A 24,064-nucleotide genomic window follows, 5' to 3' on the forward strand; every position below is an offset into this window, starting at 1 on the left:
TATTATTCTACCATTAAACTGTTTTAGAAACATTCAGGCGGCAGATAATTCATTTGGATTGTTAGACACACCAGGTTTTTCAGATGCTACATTAACACCTCATAGAAGTGGTCTTTCATATGTATGTTATGTATGTATGATGTTAAACATAATATATATGGTTAAAATATTAGTAGTAGTTATCCTTTGCTTTTTCTAATTTCCAGTTTTGCCGTAGTGTAATTCCTTTTTCGTATTCATTTTTAGTAAACTGTTACCATTATTTAAAGATAAAATAAGTCTTACTTTGAGTCTTTTAGTCGTCTGTTTATTTGCCACTATGTTCCAGTAGAACAGAAAGTAGTAAAACATAATTTTTGAATTAAACTGACATTTAAAGTAATTAGAAATACTTTAATTAACAACAGTTTTATCACAGAGCTTAATATTATTCTGGTTTCATGGTGCTATGTGTTACAGAGCATAATAGAACTTATAGAATGTTTTCTTTCATCTGGCTTTTAAAATTATCTGATTTTTGACATAAGGACTAGTAAACCTAGAGCTCTGTTAACAGCACACACTGCCTTTGAGTGCCACTACTAAACCTGAGGCATCAAGAAGAAAGAAGGAAAGGGAAGAAGGAAAAAAAAGATTAACAAATTTGAAGAGTAAAGAGATACCGAACTAGGGTGTGGCGCACAGCTACAACCAGTTTTTCATTGGTTTAAGCAGATAATTAGCAGTTTTATGTTCTATTATCAGAAAGAAACTATTTGTTTTCCTTAATATTAAAATTTTTTTTTAAATTATTTCAAACTTAGAGAAAATTTGTTAGAATAACACAAAGAACTCTTGGCCAGCCTTGACCCAGGTTCCCCTGTTGCTGTATCACGTGTTCTATTCTGTTTATTTGTAGCTATATTTGTCCACATAGGTACATGCGCGCGTGCTCACATGCAACTTGTGTGCCACATGGGAATTTACTCCATTTACTCCAGATGTGATGCCCATAACCTTAAATTCTTGAATGAGTATTTCCTGACGAAAACGCTTTCCAACATAGTGACAGTGCAGGATCTAAAGCAACATTCACAGCGATGCAGTACTGCCATCTAATCCGGAGACCCACTGAAACTCACCAGTTACTGTAACTGTGTCCTTTATGGCACAGAACAGTCAGTCTGGTTCAGTATCCAACATTTAGTTGTCATCTCTTGTTAGTCTCCTTTATTCTGAAACAGTTCCTCAGTCTCTCCTTGTCTTTCGTGACCTCGGCATTTTGAAGAACACAGGCCAGTTATTTTATAGAATGTTTCCTCATGATTAGATTCAGGCTATACATTTTCGGCAGGAATACCACAGAAATGCTGGCCTAATGATACCTTTTTAAAGTTTCAAGTAGCCACAGCCTAGGTGTCCTAATCCGTTAAAACCACACAAACTCAGATGATATGGGGATGTCAATCTAAATTACACAAGCCATTTTTAAAGAAATACAGTTTTATCATCTTTAGGGGCATGCATTACCTTGAGTTTGATTAAAGTTGTTGTCAAGTGTCCTTTGGGAATTGACATTACTAAGTAGATAATAATTTGTACTCAGTAGGTGACCTTTGTATGTATTACTTTGAACTATTCCCCAGGGTCCTGTAATCCTTATTTACAATAATAATTTGAACCATTGGTAAGCAGTGGTAGCAGACCCTTTCCAAATTATTAAGAGCTTCAAACTTACGAAGTTTTGTTTGTGAGGATACTTAATAAATGTCGAGCAGTAATGGGTGGCAAATAGAACGGACAAAGAAGTGTCTTGGGCAGTTTAAAAAATTTCGCCACCCCTTTAAACTGATATTTTTATAAATATTTGCTTAAAATGTTTTCAGTGGTAAAAGTAAAATGATGTTCTGTTAATAAAATATTATAGCCTGGGCAACATAGCAAGACCCTGTCTCTACAAAATATTTAAAAATTATCTGGACATGGCAGCATATGCCTGTAGTCACAGCTACTCAGGAGACTGAAGTGCAAGGACTGCTTGAGCCCAGGAGGTTGAGGTTGCGGTTGCGGTGAGCTGTGATTGTGCCACCACATTTCAACCTGGGTGACAGAGTGAAACCCTGTCTTAAAAAATACAGATATATAGGCCGGGCATGGTGGCTCACGCCTGTAATCCCAGCACTTTGGGAGGCCAAGACAGGCGGATCACGAGGTCAGGAGATCGAGACCATCCTGACTAACATGGTGAAACCCCGTCTCTACTAAAAATATAAAAAAAATCAGCCGGGTGTGGTGGCGGACGCCTGTGAGGCTGAGGCAGAAGAATGGCATGAACCCGGGAGGCAGAGCTTGCAGTGAGCCAAGATTGCACCATTGCACTCCAGCCTGGGCGACACAGCAAGACTATGTCTCAAAAGAAAAAAAAAAAAAAAATATATATATATATATATATATACACACACCACACATACACATATATTATGTATCAATATTCTCAGAAGCAGATTAAAACATAAGCATTTATTAAATGTGATTATCTGAACCAGACAACACCCTGAGAAGATACTTTATTTATGAGACAGAGTCTCACTCTGTCACCCAGGCTGGAGTGCAGTGGCGCGATCTCAGCTTACTGCAACCTCCGCCTCCCGGGTTCAAGTGATTCTCCTGCCTCAGCCTCCTGAGTAGCTGGGACTACAGGCACCTGCCACCATGCCAGGCTAATTTTTTTTTTTTTTTTTTTTTTTTTTTTTTTTTTTTTGAGACGGAGTCTTACTTGGTCGCCCAGGCTGGAGTGCAGTGGCGTGATCTTGGCTCACTGCAAGCTCCGCCTCCTGGGTTCACACCATTCTCCTGCCTCAGCCTCCCGAGTAGCTGGGACTAAAGGCACCCGCCACCATGCCAGGCTAATTTTTTTTGTATTTTTAGTAGAGATGGGGTTTCACTGTGTTAGCCAGGATGGTCTCGATCTCCTGACCTTGTGCTCCGCCCACCTTGGCCTCCCAAATTGCTGGGATTACAGGCGTGAGCCGCCGTGTCCGGCCCAAAAAATGTAAATCATAAGATAAAGCATTGGTTTCTTGTGAACAGCTACTTCATGCGGGGTTCTTTCGTTTTAGAACCTGTGAGTTCCACAGATAGTTGCTCCTTTGAGAAGCTGGCTGGCCTGGTTGATCACATAGCCTGTAGTTGCAAAAATATTCAACAACAATAATTCTGCACTACTAAGAAGTTTTACTTGAGGATACTGTCAACTTTGGTGATAGTTTTGGTAGCCATGAAAAGAATAAGCAGAAAACCCAGTTAATTAGTACCATATTTCTGGTTTATTCCAGTGATTGAGTTGATGTCAACAGCCCCTGTCCCTTAGTTTAAATCTGCTTTTGAAGTAGCTTCCTATGGTTTAATTGCTGAATCATTTTACTTGAAAACAATTTCTTGTTCTGCTTGTTTGACTGAGTGTACTGTCTATTTTCACAGTGTTGTCATGACTGGATCTTACAATAATTTCTTCAGAATGTTTGACAGAAACACAAAGCGAGACATAACCCTAGAAGCATCGCGGGAAAACAATAAGCCTCGCACAGTTCTGAAGCCTCGCAAAGTCTGTGCAAGTGGCAAGCGAAAGAAAGATGAAATAAGTGTTGACAGCCTAGACTTCAATAAGAAAATCCTTCACACAGCCTGGCACCCCAAGGAAAATATCATTGCTGTAGCTACTACAAACAATCTGTATATATTTCAAGACAAAGTGAATTAGGGTTGGCATTCCTAGCAGAAGAACCCACTTCTTGCTTAGTTGAGATAGTTGAATCTAGCATTCGTTCCTATAAAAGAGAGAGGTCCATTGTGGCGCCCCTTTCCAGTGTTTGACAGTGTGCCATTCGACAACACATTGTTATAGCTACATGGAGAAAGCTCTGTGGATTCATCACTGTGGTGTTCTCCATGTCTGCTAGCCATTTAGGTAAGGGTAGGGCACTTTTAATTTAAATGACTTCTTGCACCATCTTGCCTAATGGACTAGATTGGACTGTATCAACATTGATTTACTCCACTTTTTATGCCTTCCATTGTGATGACGTCAAACACAGTGAAAGCCTTCAGTCATGCTATGGGATTTAATTGTGTATCCTCATTACTGTATCATTTGTGGGGTACACCCCTTCCCCCTTTTTTTAAATTAAATACAGCTCATTCTTACTGTGGCTTGTAGCATTCCTCCTCTTCTGGCCTCCTGGACTCTTCCCCTTCATCTCTCTTACCCTTGCCCCCTCCACCCGGTCTTGGTGGTGGTATATTAAAAAAAGAAAGAATGAAAGCACACAAAATGAGTCAGTTTGGGGTCAGTGGTATAAAGGGGGTATATGTTGCGAACAAATGTTTTAATAACAGTTGGCTGTAATCACTCCTCGCCATGTCTGGCACTGAAAATAAGGAAAAAAAAACCTACTACTGAATAAAAGTGACAAAGAATGGAGAATCTGGTTTTCTTTTTCTTTTTAACCTACCTCTTGTAGCCAATATTTTGTGTCATACCTTTGGGCACAGTGAAACAAAATGGGTTTTCATTGTTTTATTGGTATTTTTGTTAATTATTTTTAACAAGTGTTCTTTTACATGCAGGAGGAGAGGTACTGGTTCTCTATGAACATATTTTGAATATATATTGGTTTTATTAAGGATTTCACAATCTATAAATGCTACTAGTTTTTTTTTTTTCTTTTTACCGTCATGAGGGTATTGGATACGTTGTATCTCTATTTAACTCATTATCTGTTAATGAAATTGTTGTAAATGGGAACCAAATTTGTAGAACTTAATTTCTACTTTTTAGAGTGCTTAATTTCATTTTTGCCTTACTAAATAGTCAAAGACTTATAAAACATTTTTAACAAGTTAGAACTTTTTTTGTCATTCAGTCATATAAAATAGCAGAAAACTAACATCAAGTGACACTGCACTAAATACTTTTTTCTGTATTTTACTGCTATCAAATCAGAATGAAATATACTTTACCATAGATATTTTTCTTCTATTTTTGGTTTTCCAAAGCTATATTAAAGACAAATTTTTAAAGGTACAGCGTTCAAAAAGTGCTTAATGAACTCCAACAGCTGCCTCAAATAAAAATCTATATGAATACATTTTCCCTAAGTGGTGATACATTATCCAAAGATGAAGAGTGCTCCTATTTTTAATAGGTAGAATGTACCTTTGTCAGTCTTGCAGAAGCTTTAATGGAGAAGAAATGGACTTTATTTTTGAAAGGTGAAATGAACAGGCATTTATATTATTAGAGAATGGTAGTCTTATTTTGGTTGAACATAATGTAACAACCTTGAATTTCAGAGGACTCTGAGTGCTTCTATGTCCACTACCTATTGTTCTATTCTTCAATAATGAAAAAGAATTCAACGAGCCGACCGTGATTCCCTCTACTACAAATATTATGTCTTGTAAGTTAGCATTTTTAGCACACAGGAGAAATTCTATGTAATAAAATTACTGTATCTTTTGGATTTAACAAATTTGTATTTGAAACACATTCTATGTCTGATAATTCTTAATGGCACTTTTACTAATTTATTTGGGGATCTTGGGTACTTTCTTAATTTGTGTTTATTCTTCACACTTGACTTGCAAGTGGGATATTCCCCCTGCCACAAGTGTCAAACAGTGATATTCTTCCTGTGTTGTGACTGGACAGTTTTCCAGATCTTTTTTGGGAGATTTTCCTACAGCTTGGTTGTATGTCTTGAGATAACACCACCAAACAGCTCTCAGAAATTCTTTTTTGATTGGTCAGTAGCTATGATGATTCTCCATGACACTAAGGATTAGTTTATATAAGAGAAATAATTGCTAAAATTAAAATGCCTCTATCAAGGAATGCTATTATAAATTATTGTTAACATTCTCAAGTATTAATTTTTTAATTTCATTGGTGTAGCAAACTCTAAGCCCAGCCACTCATTTTACATGGCCATGGTTAATCTTTTTATTAATAAAAATTATACTTAGAATAAACTTAGTCTTGTCAAGTTGCTTGTATTTCCTATTCTCTTGCCACTAATATACATGCACATACTCCATCCCTTCTCTTAACCTTTTAGAAGAGATTGTGGTAGGAAAAGGACTTTCATTCTATTAACCTCTTTTGATCTTTACTTAGTGGCTGGGCAGTAAGAAGAATTGTTTTATAAACCTGTCTAAATACATGTTTATGTAACCATTAACTGCTGCATGGTAAGCTTCTGTGCAGCCCTCTGTCTCTTGGGATTAAAAAAAATGCGTCCAGTCAGGTGCAGTGGCTCACTCCTGTAATCCCAACACTTTGGGAGGCCGAGGTGGGTGAATCACCTGAGGTCAGGAGTTCGAGACCAGCCTGGCCAACATGGTGAAATCCCATCTCTACTAAAAATACAAAAATCAGCCGGGTGTGGTGGCACGTGTCTAATCGCAGCTACTCCAAAAGATGAGGCAGGAGAACCAGCTTGAATCCGGGAGGTGGAGGTTGCAGTGAGCTGAGATCGTGCCACTGCACTCCAGCCTGGGTGACAGAGCGCGACGCTGTCTCAAACAAAAATGTGTCCATGCACTCTTTTCCTTTCAAAATGAAGAGAATTTTTTAAGCCTTAAATAGGAGTTATTCTGGTTAGAGATACTTCTATGGAAAGCTAGAGATAGGAAAGCAGGTTCTTCCAGTGTGTGACTATTTTTTGAGTAAGGTGTCAATTAGGAAATTGTGCATATGTGAAAGCTATGCAGTACTGATAAAGAATTTTTAGTGATATTTAAACCCTTCTAAGGGAATATTGCTTGAGCATCTTTACCACACATAAATTCAAATGTAGATAGTATTGTGCACTTCCAGAAAAAACCAATCCCCCCCGAAAGATGGAAAAGATAGGCATATGCTGGGTAGTCAAGAATCAAGTCAGTTTACTTGTGTACTTGAGAGTACCTGTACTTTAGTATCTTATCTGTTCAGATGGTGATAGTTTAAGCTCTGCGTGTATGTCTTACTGTGGTTAAAAAGGGAGTTTTATGCACCTCCTCTTCCCCCTCAAAAAGCCTTGAAAAGTGACCCTGCTTCATTTTGTAATTATGCATAAGGTCAAAACATTACAACTCTTTTAGTATTAATCAAATGCTTAGCGATTCTACAGAGTCTTGAGGTGTTCTCAGATGCCAAATATATTTTGTAACTGAGTTTGTCTCAACATTTTATTCCATAGTGGTATTAGACTAGAACCTCTTACCTTTGTATTAGAATGAAGAAACACCCACTTGACAGGCTTAACGTTAATAAGTCTCTTGCTAGCTCAGTGTATCAAAGAGAAGGCACTACAAAGCTTAGTTTCCTCTAAAAGGAATTTGGCAAACAAACTGGCATAAGGGGAGAAACTAATATTTGTGTTTTTTCAAATGTTCTACTCAGCCTTTTTGTAATCTGAATAGCAACAAGTTCTTTGAGGACCTTCCCACTAGAGGGCAATGGTGGGGAGCGGTGGCTCATTGCCTGTAATCCCAGCACTTTGGGAGGCTGAGGTGGGAGGATCACTTGAGACCAGCCTGGGCAACAAACCAAGATCCCATCTCTACAAATAAAAGATGTATTTTAAGAAATATATTTTAAGAAACCACTAGGGGGCGATCGTTAAGTTTTGAACAGCAATGATGAGGGTATTTTTGAGAAAGTATAAACAGGGGAGTCTTTATGTACTGCAAGAGCTTCATTATTAAAATCAGGGACAAAATACAGGATATTGTGTGCCCAAAACCACTGTTCCCTATGACCCTCGAGTAAATATTTGAGAACACACTGATGGAGGGGAACACAAATGCCCTTATTGTACTACAATACTTATTGTACTACAATAAAGTCATGCAATATAAGTACAGCAAGGTAGTACAATTACTGAACAAAATACTTGCAAAATACAAAACTTTAGCTGGGCGTACCCAAATGCCAACTGTGATGTCATTACTTACATTGTACGACTTTATTGTAGTACAAGTAATGACATCACAGTTGGCATTTGGGCACGCCCAGCTAAGTTTTGTATTTTGCAAGTATTTTGTTGAGTAGTTTGCATCGATGTTCATGAAGGATATTGATCTACAATTTTTTTATATTTTAATGTCACTGTCTAGTGTAATGCTGATCTCATAAAATGAATTTTCCTCTCCTATATTATTGAAGAATATGGACAAAATTGGTACAATTTCTTCCTTCAGTGTGTGGTAGAATTCGCTAGTGACAAACTATTAAATACCATTCTATCTAAGGTCACATCACTGAGTCACTGTAAGGAGAAAAACGATTGTCTCTTTTCAGAATTGAAATGTATTTCTGCTCTATTCACTAAATCGTCCAGCAGAGTTAATGGAATGAAGCATCATAATTTGAGTTTGTCAAACACCATTTTGCTCTATTACAGTATCTTTGAAAACGTTAATTTGTTAGCCCAAATCTATATCAAACTTTTGTTGCCCAACACTTAACCTACCAATGCGTAAAAAGATTCACTGATCAGGTAATGTAGTTGTTAAGTAACAGAGCAACGTGGTTAGGACGTGCTGGACTGCCACAATAGGAATCCTGTGAGTTTAAGAAAATATAATAATGATAATTGCTTTTTGAGACACGGTCCCACACTGTCACCCAGGCTGTAATGCAGTGGCCTGATCATGGCTCACTGCAGCCTCAATCTCTTGGGCCCAATCCTCTCATCTCAGCCTCCCAAGTAGCTGGGACTACAGGCACCTGCTACCATTGCCCAGCTAACTTTTTTTTAAAGTTTTTGTAGAGATGTTGCCCAAGCTAAGCTTCAATTCCTGGGCTCAAGTGATCCTCTCGAGTCCACCTCCCAAAATGTTGGGATTGGAGGCATGAGCCACCACTGTGCCCAGCCTAGAAAATGGAAACTTCTCCCTCCTCCTCTCTCCTTCTTCCCTCTTCTCATCCTTACTTTTTTCTGTCCACTGGCAGCCAAGTGCTGACCTATTTGTAGACAAGTTTATTTGGTCACTGGATGACAATGCCTCTCAACAGTCACTCCTCAACTCAACTACACTTACTAATTCCCTTTCCTTCTGTAACCATTTGAGTTTGTACCTCCTCTTTTGCTTTAAAATTACAACCAGCCGGGCGGGGTGGCTCACGCTTGTAATCCCAGCACTTTGGGAGGCTGAGGCGGGCGGATCATGAGGTCAGGAGATCGAGACCACGGTGAAACCCCGTCTCTACTAAAAATACAAAAAATTAGCCGGTCGTGGTGGTGGGCGCCTGTAGTCCCAGCTACTCGGGAGGCTGAGGCAGGAGAATGGCGTGAACCCGGGAGGCGGAGCTTGCAGTGAGCCGAGATTGCGCCACTGCACTCAGCCTGGGCGACAGAGCAAGACTCCGTCTCAAAATAAAATAAAATAAAATAAAATTACAACCAAACCAGGCAAAACTACTTGTAATTGGATATGGTATTATGGAATCAATGCTCAAAAATTAATTAATAGTAAAATATCTTGTAGAGTACAGCGTCGTTTCTGTTTTTCTTTTTTCTTTTCTTTTTACTTATTTATTTTATTTTCAGACAGTCTTACTCCATCACCCAGACTGGAGGGCAGTAGGGCAGTGGTGCGATCACAGTTCACTGCTACCTTAAACCCCGAGCTCAAGTGATCCTCCCACCTCAGCCTCCCGGGTAGCTGAGACTACAGATGTGCACCATCACACCCTTTTGTATTTTTTGTAGAGATGGGGTTTCATCATGTTGCCCAGGCTGGTCTCAAACCCCACTGCACTCCAGCCTGGGCGACAGAACGAGACTCTGTCTCTAAATAAATAAATAAATAAATTGGTAGAGCAAGTATATTACCTTATTTCTTATGAAAATTAATTATTTTAATAAATCAAGTAATAGTATTTGTATCCAGTAGCTATTGCCACAATCAAGTAATAGAAGTACAACTATAGCTAAAATGAGAAAAGTAAATATTAAGTGGGGATATCAGCTGGGCGTGGTGGCTCATGTCTGTAAGCCCAACACTGGGGGAGGCCAAGCCAAGGTAGGTGGATCACGTGAGGTCAGGAGTTAAGACCGGCCTGGCCAACATGGTGAGACCCCATCTTTATTACTAAAAATACAAAAAAGCTGTGCATGGTGGTACATACCTGTAATCCCAGCTACTCAGGAGGCTGAGGCACAAGAATCGCTTGAACCTGGGAGGTGGAGGTTGCAGTGAGCTGGGATCCTGCCACTGCACTCCAGCCTGGGTGACAGAGTGAGAACCTATCCAAAAAAAAAAAAAAAAAAAAAGGATATGATCAACTAAAAAATGGGTAGTAGAGGTAAAGGTGGAAGAAGAGGAATTATACTAATTTCATTACTGTTCCTTGCTGGGCATTAAAAGAAACTAAGGAAAAGAAGGATTAGGAGGATTATATAAATATATAGTTATAAAGGTAACTAACTGAACAAAAATTAAAATTTCATCAGGCGAATACAACTAAGCAACAATAATAATAGTAAAAACCCAAACCATGATCTTAATATTGAGGTTGAACTGAAGACAAAATTATGACCACTTTATAGTGATAAACAGGGATAGTTATGAATATCTGTGCATCAACTATAAGGAATGAAGATACAAGAAGAAAAACAGGAGTAGGAGATATTAATTTACCTCTTGAAATCCATGACATGTAAAGGGGGGAAAATAGTCAACTATATAAAAACTTAAATCACATTAAGGTGGTTCCAACAGATACATCAAACCTGATTTTGTGAACACAAACTACACCTTCTTTTCAAATAGGGAATAGTCCCCAAAAGGAATCATAAGTTAGGCCCCAGAGAACACCAAAAAAAAAAAAACAAATTCCCAAACTAGAAATGATACAAAAACCAAATCCGACCAGGGAAAAATTCTTAAATACCCAAATTAATAAAGAATGAAATAAGTATCAAATATATAAGAAGCTAGGAAAGGATGAGGGTGACTGCCAATGAGTACAGGGTTTCATTGGGGGGGTGGGGGGCAGTGTGACAAAAGTGTTCCAAAGTTAGACTGTGATGGTTACGTAACTCTGAATATACAAAAAACATTGAACTTTAAGTGGATGAACTGTATAGTATGTGAATTATATTTCAATGGGGCTGTTAAAAAACAAGAATTCGGAGGCTAGGCACGGTGGCTCACGCCTGTAATCCCAGCACTTTAGGAGGCCAAGGCGGGTGGATCACAAGGTCAGGAGTTTGAGACCTGCCTGGGCAACATGGTGAAACCCCATCTCTACTAAAAAAAAATAGAAAAAAATAGCCGGGCGTGGTGGCGGGCACCTGTAATCCCAGCTACTCAGGAGGCTGAGGCAGAAGAATTGCTTGAACCCAGGAGGCGGAGGTTGCAGTGAGCCGAGATTGTGCCACTGCACTCCAGCCTGGGCAACAAAGCTAGACTTCGTCTCAAAAAAAAACAAAAACAAGAATTAGGAATAATACAATTAGGAAGCAGGAATTCAATTTAAGAGTCAATAAAATAAATGACTAGGTAATATAATCCAGAAAAAAACAGAGGACAAACAACATAAAATAAGAAATAAAAGTAACATCCTATAGAAACAGAGATGAGCTTCCTAAAAGCACCAGGCCCCAGTGTTTCCACAGGGAATTATAACATCTCTTGAAAGAAAGTAATTTCAGTGTCATCTATGTAAGACCAGAGAAAAGGAAACTTTCTAATTATTTTCAAGAAAATCAGTATAGTAAGCTGGGCAAAGTAGCTCATGCCTGTAATCCCAGCAGTTTGGGAGGCTGAAGCAGGGGGATCCCATAAGACCAGGAGTTCAGGACTTGCCTGAGCAACACAGGAAAACTCTGTCTCTATAAAAAAAAACACAAAAAAATAGCTGGACATGATTGCAGGCACCTGTAGTTCCGCCTACTGGGAAAGCTGAGGTGGGATGATCACTTGAGCCCGGGAGGCTGAGGCTACAGTGAGCTGTGATTGTACCACTGCACTCCAGCCAGGATGATAGCATGAGACCTTGTCTCAAAAAAATAAAAATAAAATAAAATAGCATATGATTAATAAAAAACTTTTTTTTGAAAGTTTAAAACCTTTTAAAAGGAGCACCTAAAAGGAAAATAGAACAAAGTGGGATCTCGTAGTCCTGACTGGGAAAACAATTCTATAAATATGTCAATAATCCCCTCAATTTTTTTTTATTATTTGGCATTAGAAACCTTTTATTAAAACAAACGGTGGGCTGAAAATAACACAGGGTGAAGGAAGGTTGAGGAAACCAGTATGAAGGCATCTCAAATGATGAACTAAATACATTCCAAAGGTACTATTTATACTTAAGGCAATTTTAAAAGTGAGGTCTTAACCAAAAAGCCTTTACATGGCATTCAAAAAAAAGAGGGGGTCATTTAAATCTTTTGGATTGACTAAAAGAGCTAAATTATGTACCCAAAATCTGTACAGCAGGGGCCTGTTTTCAGCAGGTAAGCCTATATACAAGTAAGAATCTCTTACTCTTGTTACAAATGTCCTGTTTTGCTTTGTTTTACAGGAATATATAACCCCCATCCTCACAGAGTTAGTCCATAAGGCCTCAGTGTCTGCATAGAAATACGGACCTACCTCTACTACAGAACTATTTACACTGCACTGTAAATACACATGTATGTGTCCACCCCCACAACTAAGCTGTCAATGCCTTGAGTGAAGGGGTAGTTACAGCCCATTCATTTTGTATCTACAGTCACAATTAATAGGCACTCAATACTTTTTTTTGCATGAATGATAAATGGTATTACACTACCACCACTATTTACATTAACATCTCCCATCATTAGCTGTCTCCAAAATAAAAACACCAAATTGCTGCCACATTTTCAGCAGTTTTCATAATATAGTGCTTCTGGACTTTTTAATGTAAACAAACATGCTTGATTTACCAATTTTCAGAGTAATGACACAAACTTAGCATTCTTCTTGGAATGGAAAACTTTCTAGGAAGTTACTTCATTCTTTTTCTCTTTTTCAAAAGGCATCTCGCAGCGTCAACTGTTTTTCTCAGAAGGAACCCTTATTTTTTGACCAGACATTCTGGCTATACCACATCATCATAAAGTTCTTCTGTTTTTTCTTCTTTATTTTTTGAACTGGAAAATGGATTCACTTTGGTTTTCTTCCTCACAAATTCTTTTCAGTCTGTTTTTCCAGCCATCGCAGTTGCTAGTCTTGTCTCTGTCAGACTTTGGCTTTATATGAAGGCGTTCAATGTCCCGAAGAGAAAGTAATTCACCCTTGGGCTCTTCGTCACTGTCGATTTCAATATATTTCCTCTTCTGGGATTTCCCAGGGGACAGCGTCAAGTTCTTTTCTCATTTGCGCCATGCGGATTTTCTGGAAGTCTTTCTAACTTAAAACTCGACTGGTGCTGACGGCTGCAGTTTTGGCTTTCTGCTCCTCCATGGGCATGCTGTTCAGCTTCTTGGAAATTTCCTGTTGTTCTTCATCGGAAGAGTGTTGCACATCAACTCATTCGCCACGGCATCCTCCTCCTCACTGAGACTGGTACTTTCCCATCCATCTTCATCATTTTCAGCATTCTCCTTTCTCAACTTCCAGAACTTCTGCTTCTGGAATGTAATCTTTAGCATCTAATTCTCCATATTCTTGTACTCTTGCTTCTACTGAGGCTTCTGTAGGCTTACCCCGGTATTTCTTCTGCAGCATCTGAGGATTCAGTGTTCGGAAGAGCCGAATCAAAGTTCTAGCAGACATCATTACATTATTATCCTTGTGTGTTTTATACTGAGCCAGGTCTTGGAGAAGCTCTTCAGTCATGGCCAGAGGACACTGAGCTGTTATCTCTTTTACAGCATTGATTCCTACTGTCATGGCTTCTCCAGAGTTCTTGTCGGTAACAAAATTGTTGGCCACAGTCATAAGCAATGATTGAATAATCGCTGGGTGTACTAGGTGATGAGATGCTTGTGCAGCAAACAGAAGGATCATTGTTACTTCTCTTTGGTGGGGCTGCAGAAACCTTTGCAAAAAGTGATAGAAATTGAAGAGGAAGGGCTTATGAATTCCCACCAATCTGAGATGAGGTTCATGAGCATCATCTTCACTTCCAACCTCTCCTTACAGCACTCAAGCTGCTTTAGTAGTTTTTCTGCAAAATCGTGGGGATCATGAATCAAGTGAACGGCTAAAAAGTTAAACACCTCTGGTTTTTTCTTCTTCTTTTGTTTCTTGAGCAGTTTCATTGCCTTTTCCAACTTTTTCTTGTTTTGGGAACTTTCTTCCCTGTAGCATATTGTGCTAGCAGGTCTCTTGCTGTTGGTCCGTCATCCTCAGATTTGGAGTCACTGTCCTGTTTTTCATCTTCATCTTTTCCAAGAAAGAATGTCAAAGCAGCAACTAATATCTTGGTGGCCTTAGAGAAACATTCAGTTGTGATAACATTGACAGTTTTGGTATCATTCCAGATGTTCCTTCTGTAGAGTTCAATCATAACATCTAAACACATCTTGGCTGCGGTTGCATTGCTATCTCTTAACATGGTGTACATGAAATTTCACAATACTACGTCCACTTTATTCTTGTGTTTTGCGTTTATATTCTTGATATCAGTCACGATATGTGTGTATAAAGTCTTTCGCAGAAGCTTATCATGGCAACAGAGAAGTTCAAAGAAGAGTTCTAGCAGGCTTGATGGATTGATGAGATTCTTATTTCTCAGCAAGATCAAAGCTTTGCAAAATGTCATTCGAAGATCTGGATCCAATACGGTATGATTACAGGACAGAAGATCTTTCACCACTTGAGGAAAATAACTTAGATACCCTGGGTAGCAGTGACTAATCTATAACAAAGCAAAGGCTCTTCTGAAGTTTCTCTCTTTCTCTCCTATTATTCAGATGCACATATTTAGGACGTTCTGTGCCATAAACACCACCAGCTCTGCTAGTTCTTTACTAGGTTTATATGGTTGCAATTTGAAAATCTCCACATTGGATGTGTAGTGATTATACTGCTGTAGAAACTCCTAGATGGAGGGTGGCGGGTCTCACTTCATCAGATTCTGTAACTGCAGTCAGGTTGCTGGGCAGCTTGTTGTTGTTTCTGCTGGACATTCTGGCTGCAAACTGGCTTCGCGGCGAGCAGTTTTAATAAAACTCAGATGGCCAGCAGCCGCCAATCCCTACCAGCTGTGGCTTGAACTCCTGCTTCCGGGTATGACCGGAAACAGCACTCAATCTATTAATAGAGTTCATTTCTGACCAAAATCTTAAAAGAATTTGCAAAGGGATTTGACAAATCAATACTTAAAAAAAACCTTTTAGCATGGAATTTTTCAAATATATTAACAAATTAGAGAAATACTTTAATGTATTACATAGCTTCAATAATTACCAACACATGGTCAATCTTGGACAGGTCCATTTTTAAGTTCATCTGAAGAGTAACTAGCCATTAACATCTGAAAAAGACAAAGGAAGAGAAACTTTAATAGTTATCTAACAGAGGTATTGCAGATAGCCCTGAAACAGACTCACATTTTTGTGGGCATTCAGAGAGTGACAAAGGTGCAATTTCAAATCAGGGTGGAAAGGATGGCTTAAAATTAATATTATTGGGTCAATGAGCTACAAAATTGGGAAGAATTGAAGTTAAATAATTTACAGCATATGGAAAATAAATTTCAGATGGATTAGAGCTCTAAATGTAAAGTTAAGCCTATAAGAAAATTAGAAAAAGTTATAAGGGAATTATAGATTAATAATCTTGGTGTGAAGGTCTCCCCAAGCCATGTAAGAATGATAAATCTGATTACATGAAAACCTTAAGCTTCTACAGACTGAAAAAAAAAAATTAAAACACAAGTTAGAGACTGAGAGAAACATGTGACTCATACAGCAGACCAAGGAGACTGGACGAAGACATGGAGATGTGAAGCAAGAGGTGTGCTGAGGAACATAGTTTAACGTCATCCACGTACAGGATAAACGGCTTCCCACGTCATGTCCCAGAAATCGATTAGTCGATGGGATTTGGGTGAATACTTTCTTCTCTCTGTTTTCCTGAATTTTTTTTTCTTTCTTTCCTTTTCTTCTCTCTTTTTTTTACAATGATGGTGTGTTTGTTATCGACATTTTAAAAATTCTGTAACAATTAAATTTGGGGGCGGCCTTCCCTTGTTTCCCGTATGGAGTGTTGATGTTTCAGCAGCTTTATTTGGAGTTTACACGTGGAGGCACCTGGGTTTGGGGCTTCCTTTGTGTCCCCAAGACACCTATTGCAGAAGTGAGTCCTAAGAGGTAGAAAACAGATGCATGCGCAAGGCTGGGTGCAGCAGTGTGGAGCCTGTGTGAGAGGAGGCACGGGCGCTAACACAGGAGCGCACTTCCTCATTCCGCTTTTCCTCATCCTCTCTCCCAGTGCCATTGGCATCACTCATCCCAAGCGGTCATCCCAAGTCACACGCAAGAGTTCGTTCCCGGCGCGCGCGTCAGCCCGACTCGAGCGTCTCCACGTCCGGGGCCCGCAGGGGCGCGCCCATGCCCCGTCCGGTCGCTTGTTGTGTTGTCATCACGTGGCCTGGGCGGGCCCTGACGTCAGGGGCAGGGGAGGGACGGCGCAGGCGCAGAAAAGGGGGCGGGGGACTCGGCTTGTTGTGTTGCTGCCTGAGAGCCGGAGACGGTCCTGCAGCTGCCGCAGCCCTGCCAGCTGTCCGACGATGTCGTCCCACCTAGTCGAGCCGCCGCCGCCCCTGCACAACAACAACAACAACTGCGAGGAAAGTGACCAGTCTTTGCCTCCGCCGGCCGGCCTCAACAGTGAGTGCGGGGCCGAGGGCTCAGTGAAGGGGATGGGGGAGGAGGAGCAGCCCCGGCCGCCGCCACCGGCGCGGTGCGGGAGGCGGGAGGAGAAGGCAGCTCATTGGCCCAGGCCGGGGATGTCCAGGTGACTGACAGCTCCCGTCCCCTGTCAGGAGGAGGGGCGCCTGCCTTGCTCCGGGCCTCTCTGTTGCCTCCTGGGGTCTTGGGCCGGGGGCCGTTTAGGTTCGCGGTCCGGGAGCGCCGCTGGTAGCGCGGATCCCCCTGGTGCGGGGGGGCGGTCCCCAGCAGCGGAGCCGGGCAGGGCGGGGCGGGGGCGGGCCTGGGGGGCGGGGAGGCCGGGTGGGCGGAGCGGGCCGCGGAGGGGACGTGGGCCGGGATGGGGACGTGCGGCGGGGACGCCGGGGGATGGACGCGCGGGAGCGGGGCGGGGCGGGCGGCTGCTGCGGGACGTGTCGGGGATCAGGTGTGCGGGGCCCGCGGGCGGGCAGCGTCTGGCGGGAGCCCCCAGCGAGCATTCCTTTGTTGCCACATGTTTGTCAGGAAAATTCATTTGCTGGTCTAGGGGTGGCTTCAGTCACGTGTGGGGTGAGAGGCTGTGCCTTGCTTCTCCTTTTTCCTTTTTTATTTTTTTATTAGATTTCTCGAAGTTGCCCAAGTGATTTTTTTTTTTTTTTTTTTTTTTTTTTAAGCGATGGGTTGTGCACCCAGTAAAGCTGAGAGCAGCCTCCTGAACCACCCAGGATTGCACACGTCAGGGAGTCTGGGGCCATGCATTTAAAGAAACGGAATTAAAAACGCACTCGGGGAGTTGAAAGTTAATGGACAAGGCTGATAGACAACCCAGGCCAGGGTCTTTTCATAACATTCCGCTGCCCAGACATCTTGTCCTCAGATTGTTCCTAGTCGTGAGAACCGGGAGCCTTCTTGGAAGGGTTCTTGCCTAACCTTTCTTTAATTCAGCTCTTGGGAAAGAGGTAATGGGAGCAGTGAGCATATGGCCAGATGAAGTCTTTTCAAAACCACTTGAATGCTTAAAGGTCATGCAGTATCTTTCGTAAGAGGGAGGTGCTTCCAGTGTGGCCTGAAGATTATTATTCTAGGGAAGAGAGTTTCAGCCCTCACCAGGTAGCAATGGAGTTTGGAGATTTTAAGATGGATGCTGCTGCTCCAGGTTTTGATGGGTTAATTCCCAAAACCTTTAAGTGTCATATATTCCAGAATGTAAGATGGTTATATTATTTCCCACAGTAAATTAGGATGAACGTATGAGTCTTTAAACGTTACTTGTATCACATATTCCTATGCAATTTTAAGTTATTTGCCCATGTTTAGCATACTGTCTTAGATTTTAGGATGGGAAGAAACTTCAGAGCTAGCTAACTGCCTCCTGTTGTTTACCTGTAGAGAAACAGGTCTAGAGTAAAGGGCCTTGTCCAAGTTCACAACCGGCTGGGAGCAAAGCGGAGGTTCTGATGTTCAGCCTGTCTACTGCTCTTTTCAGGACTTTTTTTTTTTTTTTTTTTTGAGGTAGAGTCTCGCTCTGTCTACAACCTCCACCTCCCAGGTTCAAGCGATTCTTCTGCCTCAGCCTCCCGAGTAGCTGGGACTACAGGTGCCTGCCACCCGCCCAGCTGATTTTTGTATTTTTAGTAGAGACGAAGTTTCGTCATGTGGCTGGGATTACAGGCGCCCGACACCAAACCAGGCTAATTTTTGTATTTTCAGTAGAGAGAGGGTTGGTCTCTCACCATGTTGGCCAGGCTGGTCTCAAACTCCTGACCTCACGTGATCCGTCCGTCTGGGCCTCCCACAGTGCTGGGATTACAGGCTTGAGCCATCGCACCGGCCGCTTTTCAGGAATTCTTTTCAATGGTGCAGAACCTCCTGCTGGTGTGTGTGTCTTATTTTGTCAGTGTGTTATTCCACCTAATTCACAAAGGTGGCCCACCTGTTTCTTTTTAATATTCTGTTTCTTAATTGTACAGTTTTCTTATGAGTGAAGATACTTGGTAGGTGTACATGATTTCACTGAAAGTAAAGGGATTTTCATCTTCCTTTGACCCTTTAACAACAACAACAAAAAGGGCTGAGCCAGGCAGGGCGCGGTGGCTCACACCTGTCATCCTAGCACTTTGGGAGGCCAAAGCGGGTGGATCATTTGAGGTCAGGTCAGTTCCAGACCAGCCGGGCCAACATGGTGAGAGACCAACCCCCTCTCTACTGAAAATACAAAAATTAGTCTGGCTTGGTGTCGGGCGCCTGTAATCCCAGCTACTCAGGAAGCTGAGGCAGGAGAATCACTTGAATCCGGGAGGCAGAAGTTGCAGTGAGCTGAGATCGCACCACTGCACTCCAGCCTGGGTGACAGAGCAAGACACTGTCTCAAAAAAAAAAAAAAAAAAAAGGGCTGAGCCATATGTTATTGTTTATCTTGGTGTCTGACAGACCTACGAGGAGTTTGATGTCTTTGGCCAGTCGGTTCCTGCTTGGCTGACATCAGCTCTTAACAGAGGTGGAAGTACACTCAGCCTGCGTGGGATATCAAAATGTTTTTTGATGCTTTGGGAAATCTGCTAGATAGAAAGTATTTTATGTGGGATAGGTTGAGCTTTCTGAAAAGCTTTTAGATATTGCCATATTTAATTACTCCCCTCTTGCCTCTTACTCTGTTCGTTTTTTTAGCTGATTACACAACACTGCACTGAACAAAACAAGAAGCCTCATTGAATTCCTTGAAGTGATTTTTGGGCAATGGGCAAAACAACTTATTCAGGCATCTAGTACTATCCAAACTGCTGATAAGTCAAAGGACTTTGTTGGGTAAAGTTGCACAACTGAAAAACAGGAGAAGAAATATACAGATTATCTTGTGTTTGGGATTTTTATCTTTAGTAGAGACGAAGTTTCATCACGTAGCTGGGATTACAGGCGCCCGACACCAAACCAGGCTAATTTTTGTATTTTCAGTAGAGAGAGGGTTGGTCTCTCACCATGTTGGCCAGGCTGGTCTCAAACTCCTGACCTCACGTGATCCGCCCGTCTGGGCCTCCCAAAGTGCCGGGATTACAGGCTTGAGCCTGTGTAATCTGACAGACCTATGGTCTGTCTTGAGGTAGAGTCAAGACAGAACCCCTTTGGTTCAGGGGTCAAAGCAGAGTTTCAGTAGCAAATTACTGAAGTATTTGAATAGTGAAGTATTTCTGTGATTTTTTTTTAACTTTACCGCTGTGGAGAGACTGTTCACTTTCATTAAAAATTACAGGGCAAATACCCAAACTCCTTCCAAGTCAAAAGGCTGTTGTCCAGTTTGTTTTATTGTTAAGAAAACTATCAACTTCCTTAAGAATGTTTGAATAAGATTCAATAGGTCGAATAAGGAAAATCAAAGTAGTAGTGTAAGTCGTAGTATAATTCTTGTTGTTGAGAAGTACAGCCTTTTTTTCTTTTCAAATTTTGTTTATGTTTTTTGTTTTTTTGAGACAGGGTCTTGCTTTGTCACCCAAACTGAAGTGCAGTGGTGCAATCATAGCTCATGGCAGCTTCGACCTCCTGGGCTCAAGTGATCTTCCTGCCTCAGCCTCCCAGGTAGCTAGGACTGCAGGTGTACGCCCACACATCTAGCTAATTATTTTATTTCTTGTAGAGTTGGAGTTTCACTTTGTCACCCAGGCTGGTCACCGGCTAACTTAGTTTTTGTAGAGATGGAGTTTCGCTTTGTTGCCCAAGCTGGTCACAAACTCTGTTTTTGTTTTTTTTTTTAATAGAAACATGTTCAAGCACAATGTCCTTGCTTTCCTGTTATGAAGAGTACTCTTAAGGCCTTCATGGATTGTCACTGCCTCATAATAATGTTTTGAATACCTACATAACTTGTATGTAATACATACTTCTGCAAAAAGACCAACTTTTTAAAAATTTATTTATTTATTTTTTTTATTTAAGAAGAATGCCAGTAACTCTTGTTGGCCTGGTCTGGATTTCAGCATCGGGTTGGCCTGGTCTGGATTCCTTTCAATAATGAATGAAAAGCTTTGAGGAAAGAATGTAAATATAATGAAATTTCAAAAGAGTTACATGTGGGCCTTGAAAAGTTAGGGGAAAAATGAGGAGAAATACTCTTCATTCTCTCCTCCCCTTGTCCCAAAGCTCCTCTCCTCTTCTTCTTGCAAGAGGATTGAACTAGTGATTATAAAACTGTAAAGATCATGCAACACACAGCAATGAGTATAATCACAATTATTGGACCACCCCTCACGATCTATTATATTAGAGAATGGAGAAGCATTCACAGAAGTTTCTCTGAATCTCTTAGTCATTCCCAAGAACCCAAACCGGAAAATATCTCATGTCATTGCATATTATGTACAAATTGGCATAATGAACAGCTCTTAGTTTGTAAAGTCTTTTAAATAATGGAGAAAGCTTCCAGCTTTTAGTTTTCAAGCTTGATTATTAGGAGGAGAATTCACTCTGTGGTTGTTTTCTACTTTGTGTTGCTTAGACAGCACAAACCTCTTATCTAGCCTTGTTTCCTTTCCAAGTAAAAAGGGACTTTGTGAGGATTGGTAGAGTTAGAACACTGAGAAATTCTGAGGCTGTAAATCAGGAACGAATCGGGTGATGGGAAACAGACGTGTTGTTCATCTATTGAGGAAGACAAATTTGCTTTTTTATGTGTTACTCAAAAGACTAATATGTAGCCTTTTAATGCCTATGTACATAACTTTCTCTGCACCACTATGTATTTCCATAGATGATATTTTTGAAAGAGAATTACCCTTAATTAATTAAATCTACCCTTTTAAGGTAATTAAAATCTACCCTTTTAAGGTAATTAAAATTCCTTTTAAGGAAATCTTTTAAGGCTGTTAATACCTATTGTCAAATTATTCTCCAGAATGTTCACTGAAGCCCCGATTGTAATAACAAAGTATTAGAAACAACCATCTGAGTAGTAGTTAACCATTGCCATTTAGATAATGGTTAAAGTGTGGTATATCTTTATAAAAGATGAGATGCAATGCAGTTGTTCAAAAGAATGAATGTCAGTATATATTGATAGGGAAGACATCTGAAAAACGACTTACAGAATATGTCAGTATGTGTGTATGGTACCGTTCCATTTCTTTATAAAAACAAAAGCAAAAACAGACCTATATTTCATTGAAAAAAACTCTGCAAGTCTCCATGTGGAACTGTCAAAAGTGGCTCCTTTAGGAGTAGGAATGGGAGGTTGGGAGAGATGTTAATTTTTAATTTTATGTACTGATGTTTACGTTTTCTAGGAACACATTTTTCCAGTAAGGAATGGTTTTTCTATGATACAGAATGTAATTGTAGTAGCTAAAACTTTCTTAGGGACCGTTCTTACTGTTCTGCATGCTTTATTCATTTAATACTCCTAACAAAGTCTTCGAGGTAGATACAGTTATTATCTCTGTTTTATAGATGAGAAAACTGAGGCACAAAGAGGTTAAGTACCCTGTGCGAGGGTAACAGCTATAACTGAGAGTGGGAGCCTGGCTTCAGTCTCAGCCCCTGACCACACTATACCAGTGTATCCCAAGTACAAATTGTCCGCCTTAAGTAGAAATGCTTTCAGTTATGCTACAGGGTGTGGAGGCCACAGCAGAGATCACTTTTACTAAGCTTTTCTAGGTATGTCTCGTTCAAGTTCCTAAAGTATATATTAGATGATGATTGCTTATGTGTTTTTAATGAAGAAAATAGGATCCAGACATTGATTTGAAAGTCCTTCAAAAAAGTCAAAACCAGGCTGGGAGCAGTGGCTCATACCTGTAAGCCCAGCACTTTGCGAGGCTAAGGTGGGAGGATTGCTGAAGCCCAGGAGTTTGAGACCAACCTGGGCAATGTAGGGAGACCCCGTCTCTACTAAATAAATAAATAAATAAGTCGGGCATGGTGGCATGTGCCCTGTAGTCCCAGCTTCTTGGGAGGCTGAGGTGGGAGGATTGCTTGGGCCCAGGAATCAAGGCTGCAGCGAGCTGTGATGGTGCCACTGTACTACAGCCTGGGTGACAGTGCAAGACTGTCTCAAAAGAAAAACAAAAGTAAGGACCAGAAAACCTGATACTGTTTGTTACGCCCTTTTTTCTCTTTGATTTGCCTACTTCAAGTGAATATTAATTGTATTTTAGGGGAGACTGGCTTCCACAGAGACCCATCTGGAACTCCTGGTTCCTTAGCTCTGCTTCTGTCAGAGCAGCTCTGGGTTTTGGTTTGTTACTATTGTACGCATTAGGCTTCTATACAAGAAGAACTGGTCCCATTGGTTTAAAAATAAGTTTGAAAATCCTACAAACAGAGTCAAAAAAAACTGTTTTTATATACATATTCTCTCCCCCACCCCCTTTCTCTCCAGTTGAAATATGTTGCAGAGCTCTAAATTTAGGGGTGCTTTTGGTGTATTATACACTCCAGAGGCACTTGAGATAAATTATCTTCAATGTTAGATCTCTCTTAGCTTTGCTAGTTGTATTTGTTAATCCATTTTGAGTTCTCTAGCCTGTGTCCATTTTATGTGTGTATAGAATGAGGCCATGGAGATGTTGTACAACTGTGTCGTTTGGCAGCAGAGTCCTAAAGAATTGATGGTGATTATGGGATGGTGGTAGCCACTGGGTCTGCCTCAAATGGAAAGGAAAGGGTTCTAAGTATTTATAAGTGTAAATTCTAGTGTATAACTGAGCATCTTCTAGTTACCAGCACTTGATACTATTAAATCGTCACAGCACCCCGGTGTTATTATTATCTCTGTTTACAAATGAGGAAGCCGAAGCTCAGCTCACACAGGTAGACAGGAAGTGATGGGGTCAGATTCCCAGCTAGGTCTGCCTTGGAGCTTTCCTTCTTGTGAGAGCGATGTTGAGTTCACTCTGGAATTGGTGTAGCCATTGCCACATTTAGAGTGCATTTTAGAGTTTGAGCCAGTTTTGATGATTTTACTTCAGCTTACTGACGGAACTCCTTGTTCATCCCTGGAACTCTCTAACACTTCTGCTGGGAGTTTAGAGGGATGGCCACACCAAGCTGCTTGGTTACATTTTCTAAAACAAAATTTATTGTAAGAAATGGAAATTATGAACAAAATATACCACTATCTCTTTTTGCTGTGAAGTTAGTTTATTGGCTACTGTTAACAATTTATTTATTTATTTACTTATTATTCTTTTGTAGAGACAGGGTCTTGCCATGTTGCC

The 24,064-nt window shown here is 40.7% G+C and overlaps 2 protein-coding genes, 1 long non-coding RNA gene and 1 pseudogene across 7 annotated transcripts in view; 2 read left to right on the forward strand and 2 right to left on the reverse strand.

Moving 5' to 3' along the window:
* Positions 1 to 4,459, forward strand: part of PPP2R2A (protein phosphatase 2 regulatory subunit Balpha) — an 80,543-nt gene extending 76,084 nt beyond the window's left edge. For all 4 annotated transcript variants that reach the window (XM_055295752.2, XM_055295753.2, XM_055295751.2 and 1 more), the window contains one exon: positions 3,460 to 4,459. In XM_055295752.2, the coding sequence (XP_055151727.1) occupies positions 3,460 to 3,739 (280 nt within the window). In that variant the 3' untranslated portion in view covers positions 3,740 to 4,459. The remainder of the gene's footprint in view (positions 1 to 3,459) is intronic.
* On the reverse strand, positions 1 to 16,597 carry LOC129491422 (uncharacterized). The gene is made up of 4 exons (XR_010113951.1): positions 16,004 to 16,597; positions 15,418 to 15,484; positions 10,157 to 10,274; positions 1 to 1,252 (listed from the first exon to the last, which is right to left on the reverse strand). It is a non-coding gene; the product is annotated as an uncharacterized lncRNA (long non-coding RNA).
* Positions 12,882 to 15,392, reverse strand: LOC134731554 (protein SDA1 homolog; annotated as a pseudogene).
* The window catches only part of BNIP3L (BCL2 interacting protein 3 like), a 24,400-nt gene continuing 16,931 nt past the window's right edge, over positions 16,596 to 24,064 (forward strand). Inside the window, exons 1-2 of one of the 2 annotated variants that reach the window (XM_055295756.2) lie at positions 16,657 to 16,805; positions 17,847 to 17,851. In XM_055295756.2, coding sequence (XP_055151731.1) covers positions 16,742 to 16,805; positions 17,847 to 17,851 — 69 coding nt within the window. In that variant the 5' untranslated portion in view covers positions 16,657 to 16,741. Of the gene's footprint in view, positions 16,842 to 17,846; positions 17,852 to 24,064 lie in introns of both variants that reach the window. The other variant, XM_055295755.2, reaches the window with a different exon arrangement.

The sequence above is a fragment of the Symphalangus syndactylus genome, chromosome 10 (genome assembly GCF_028878055.3).
Source record: "Symphalangus syndactylus isolate Jambi chromosome 10, NHGRI_mSymSyn1-v2.1_pri, whole genome shotgun sequence".
Lineage (NCBI taxonomy): Eukaryota > Metazoa > Chordata > Mammalia > Primates > Hylobatidae > Symphalangus > Symphalangus syndactylus.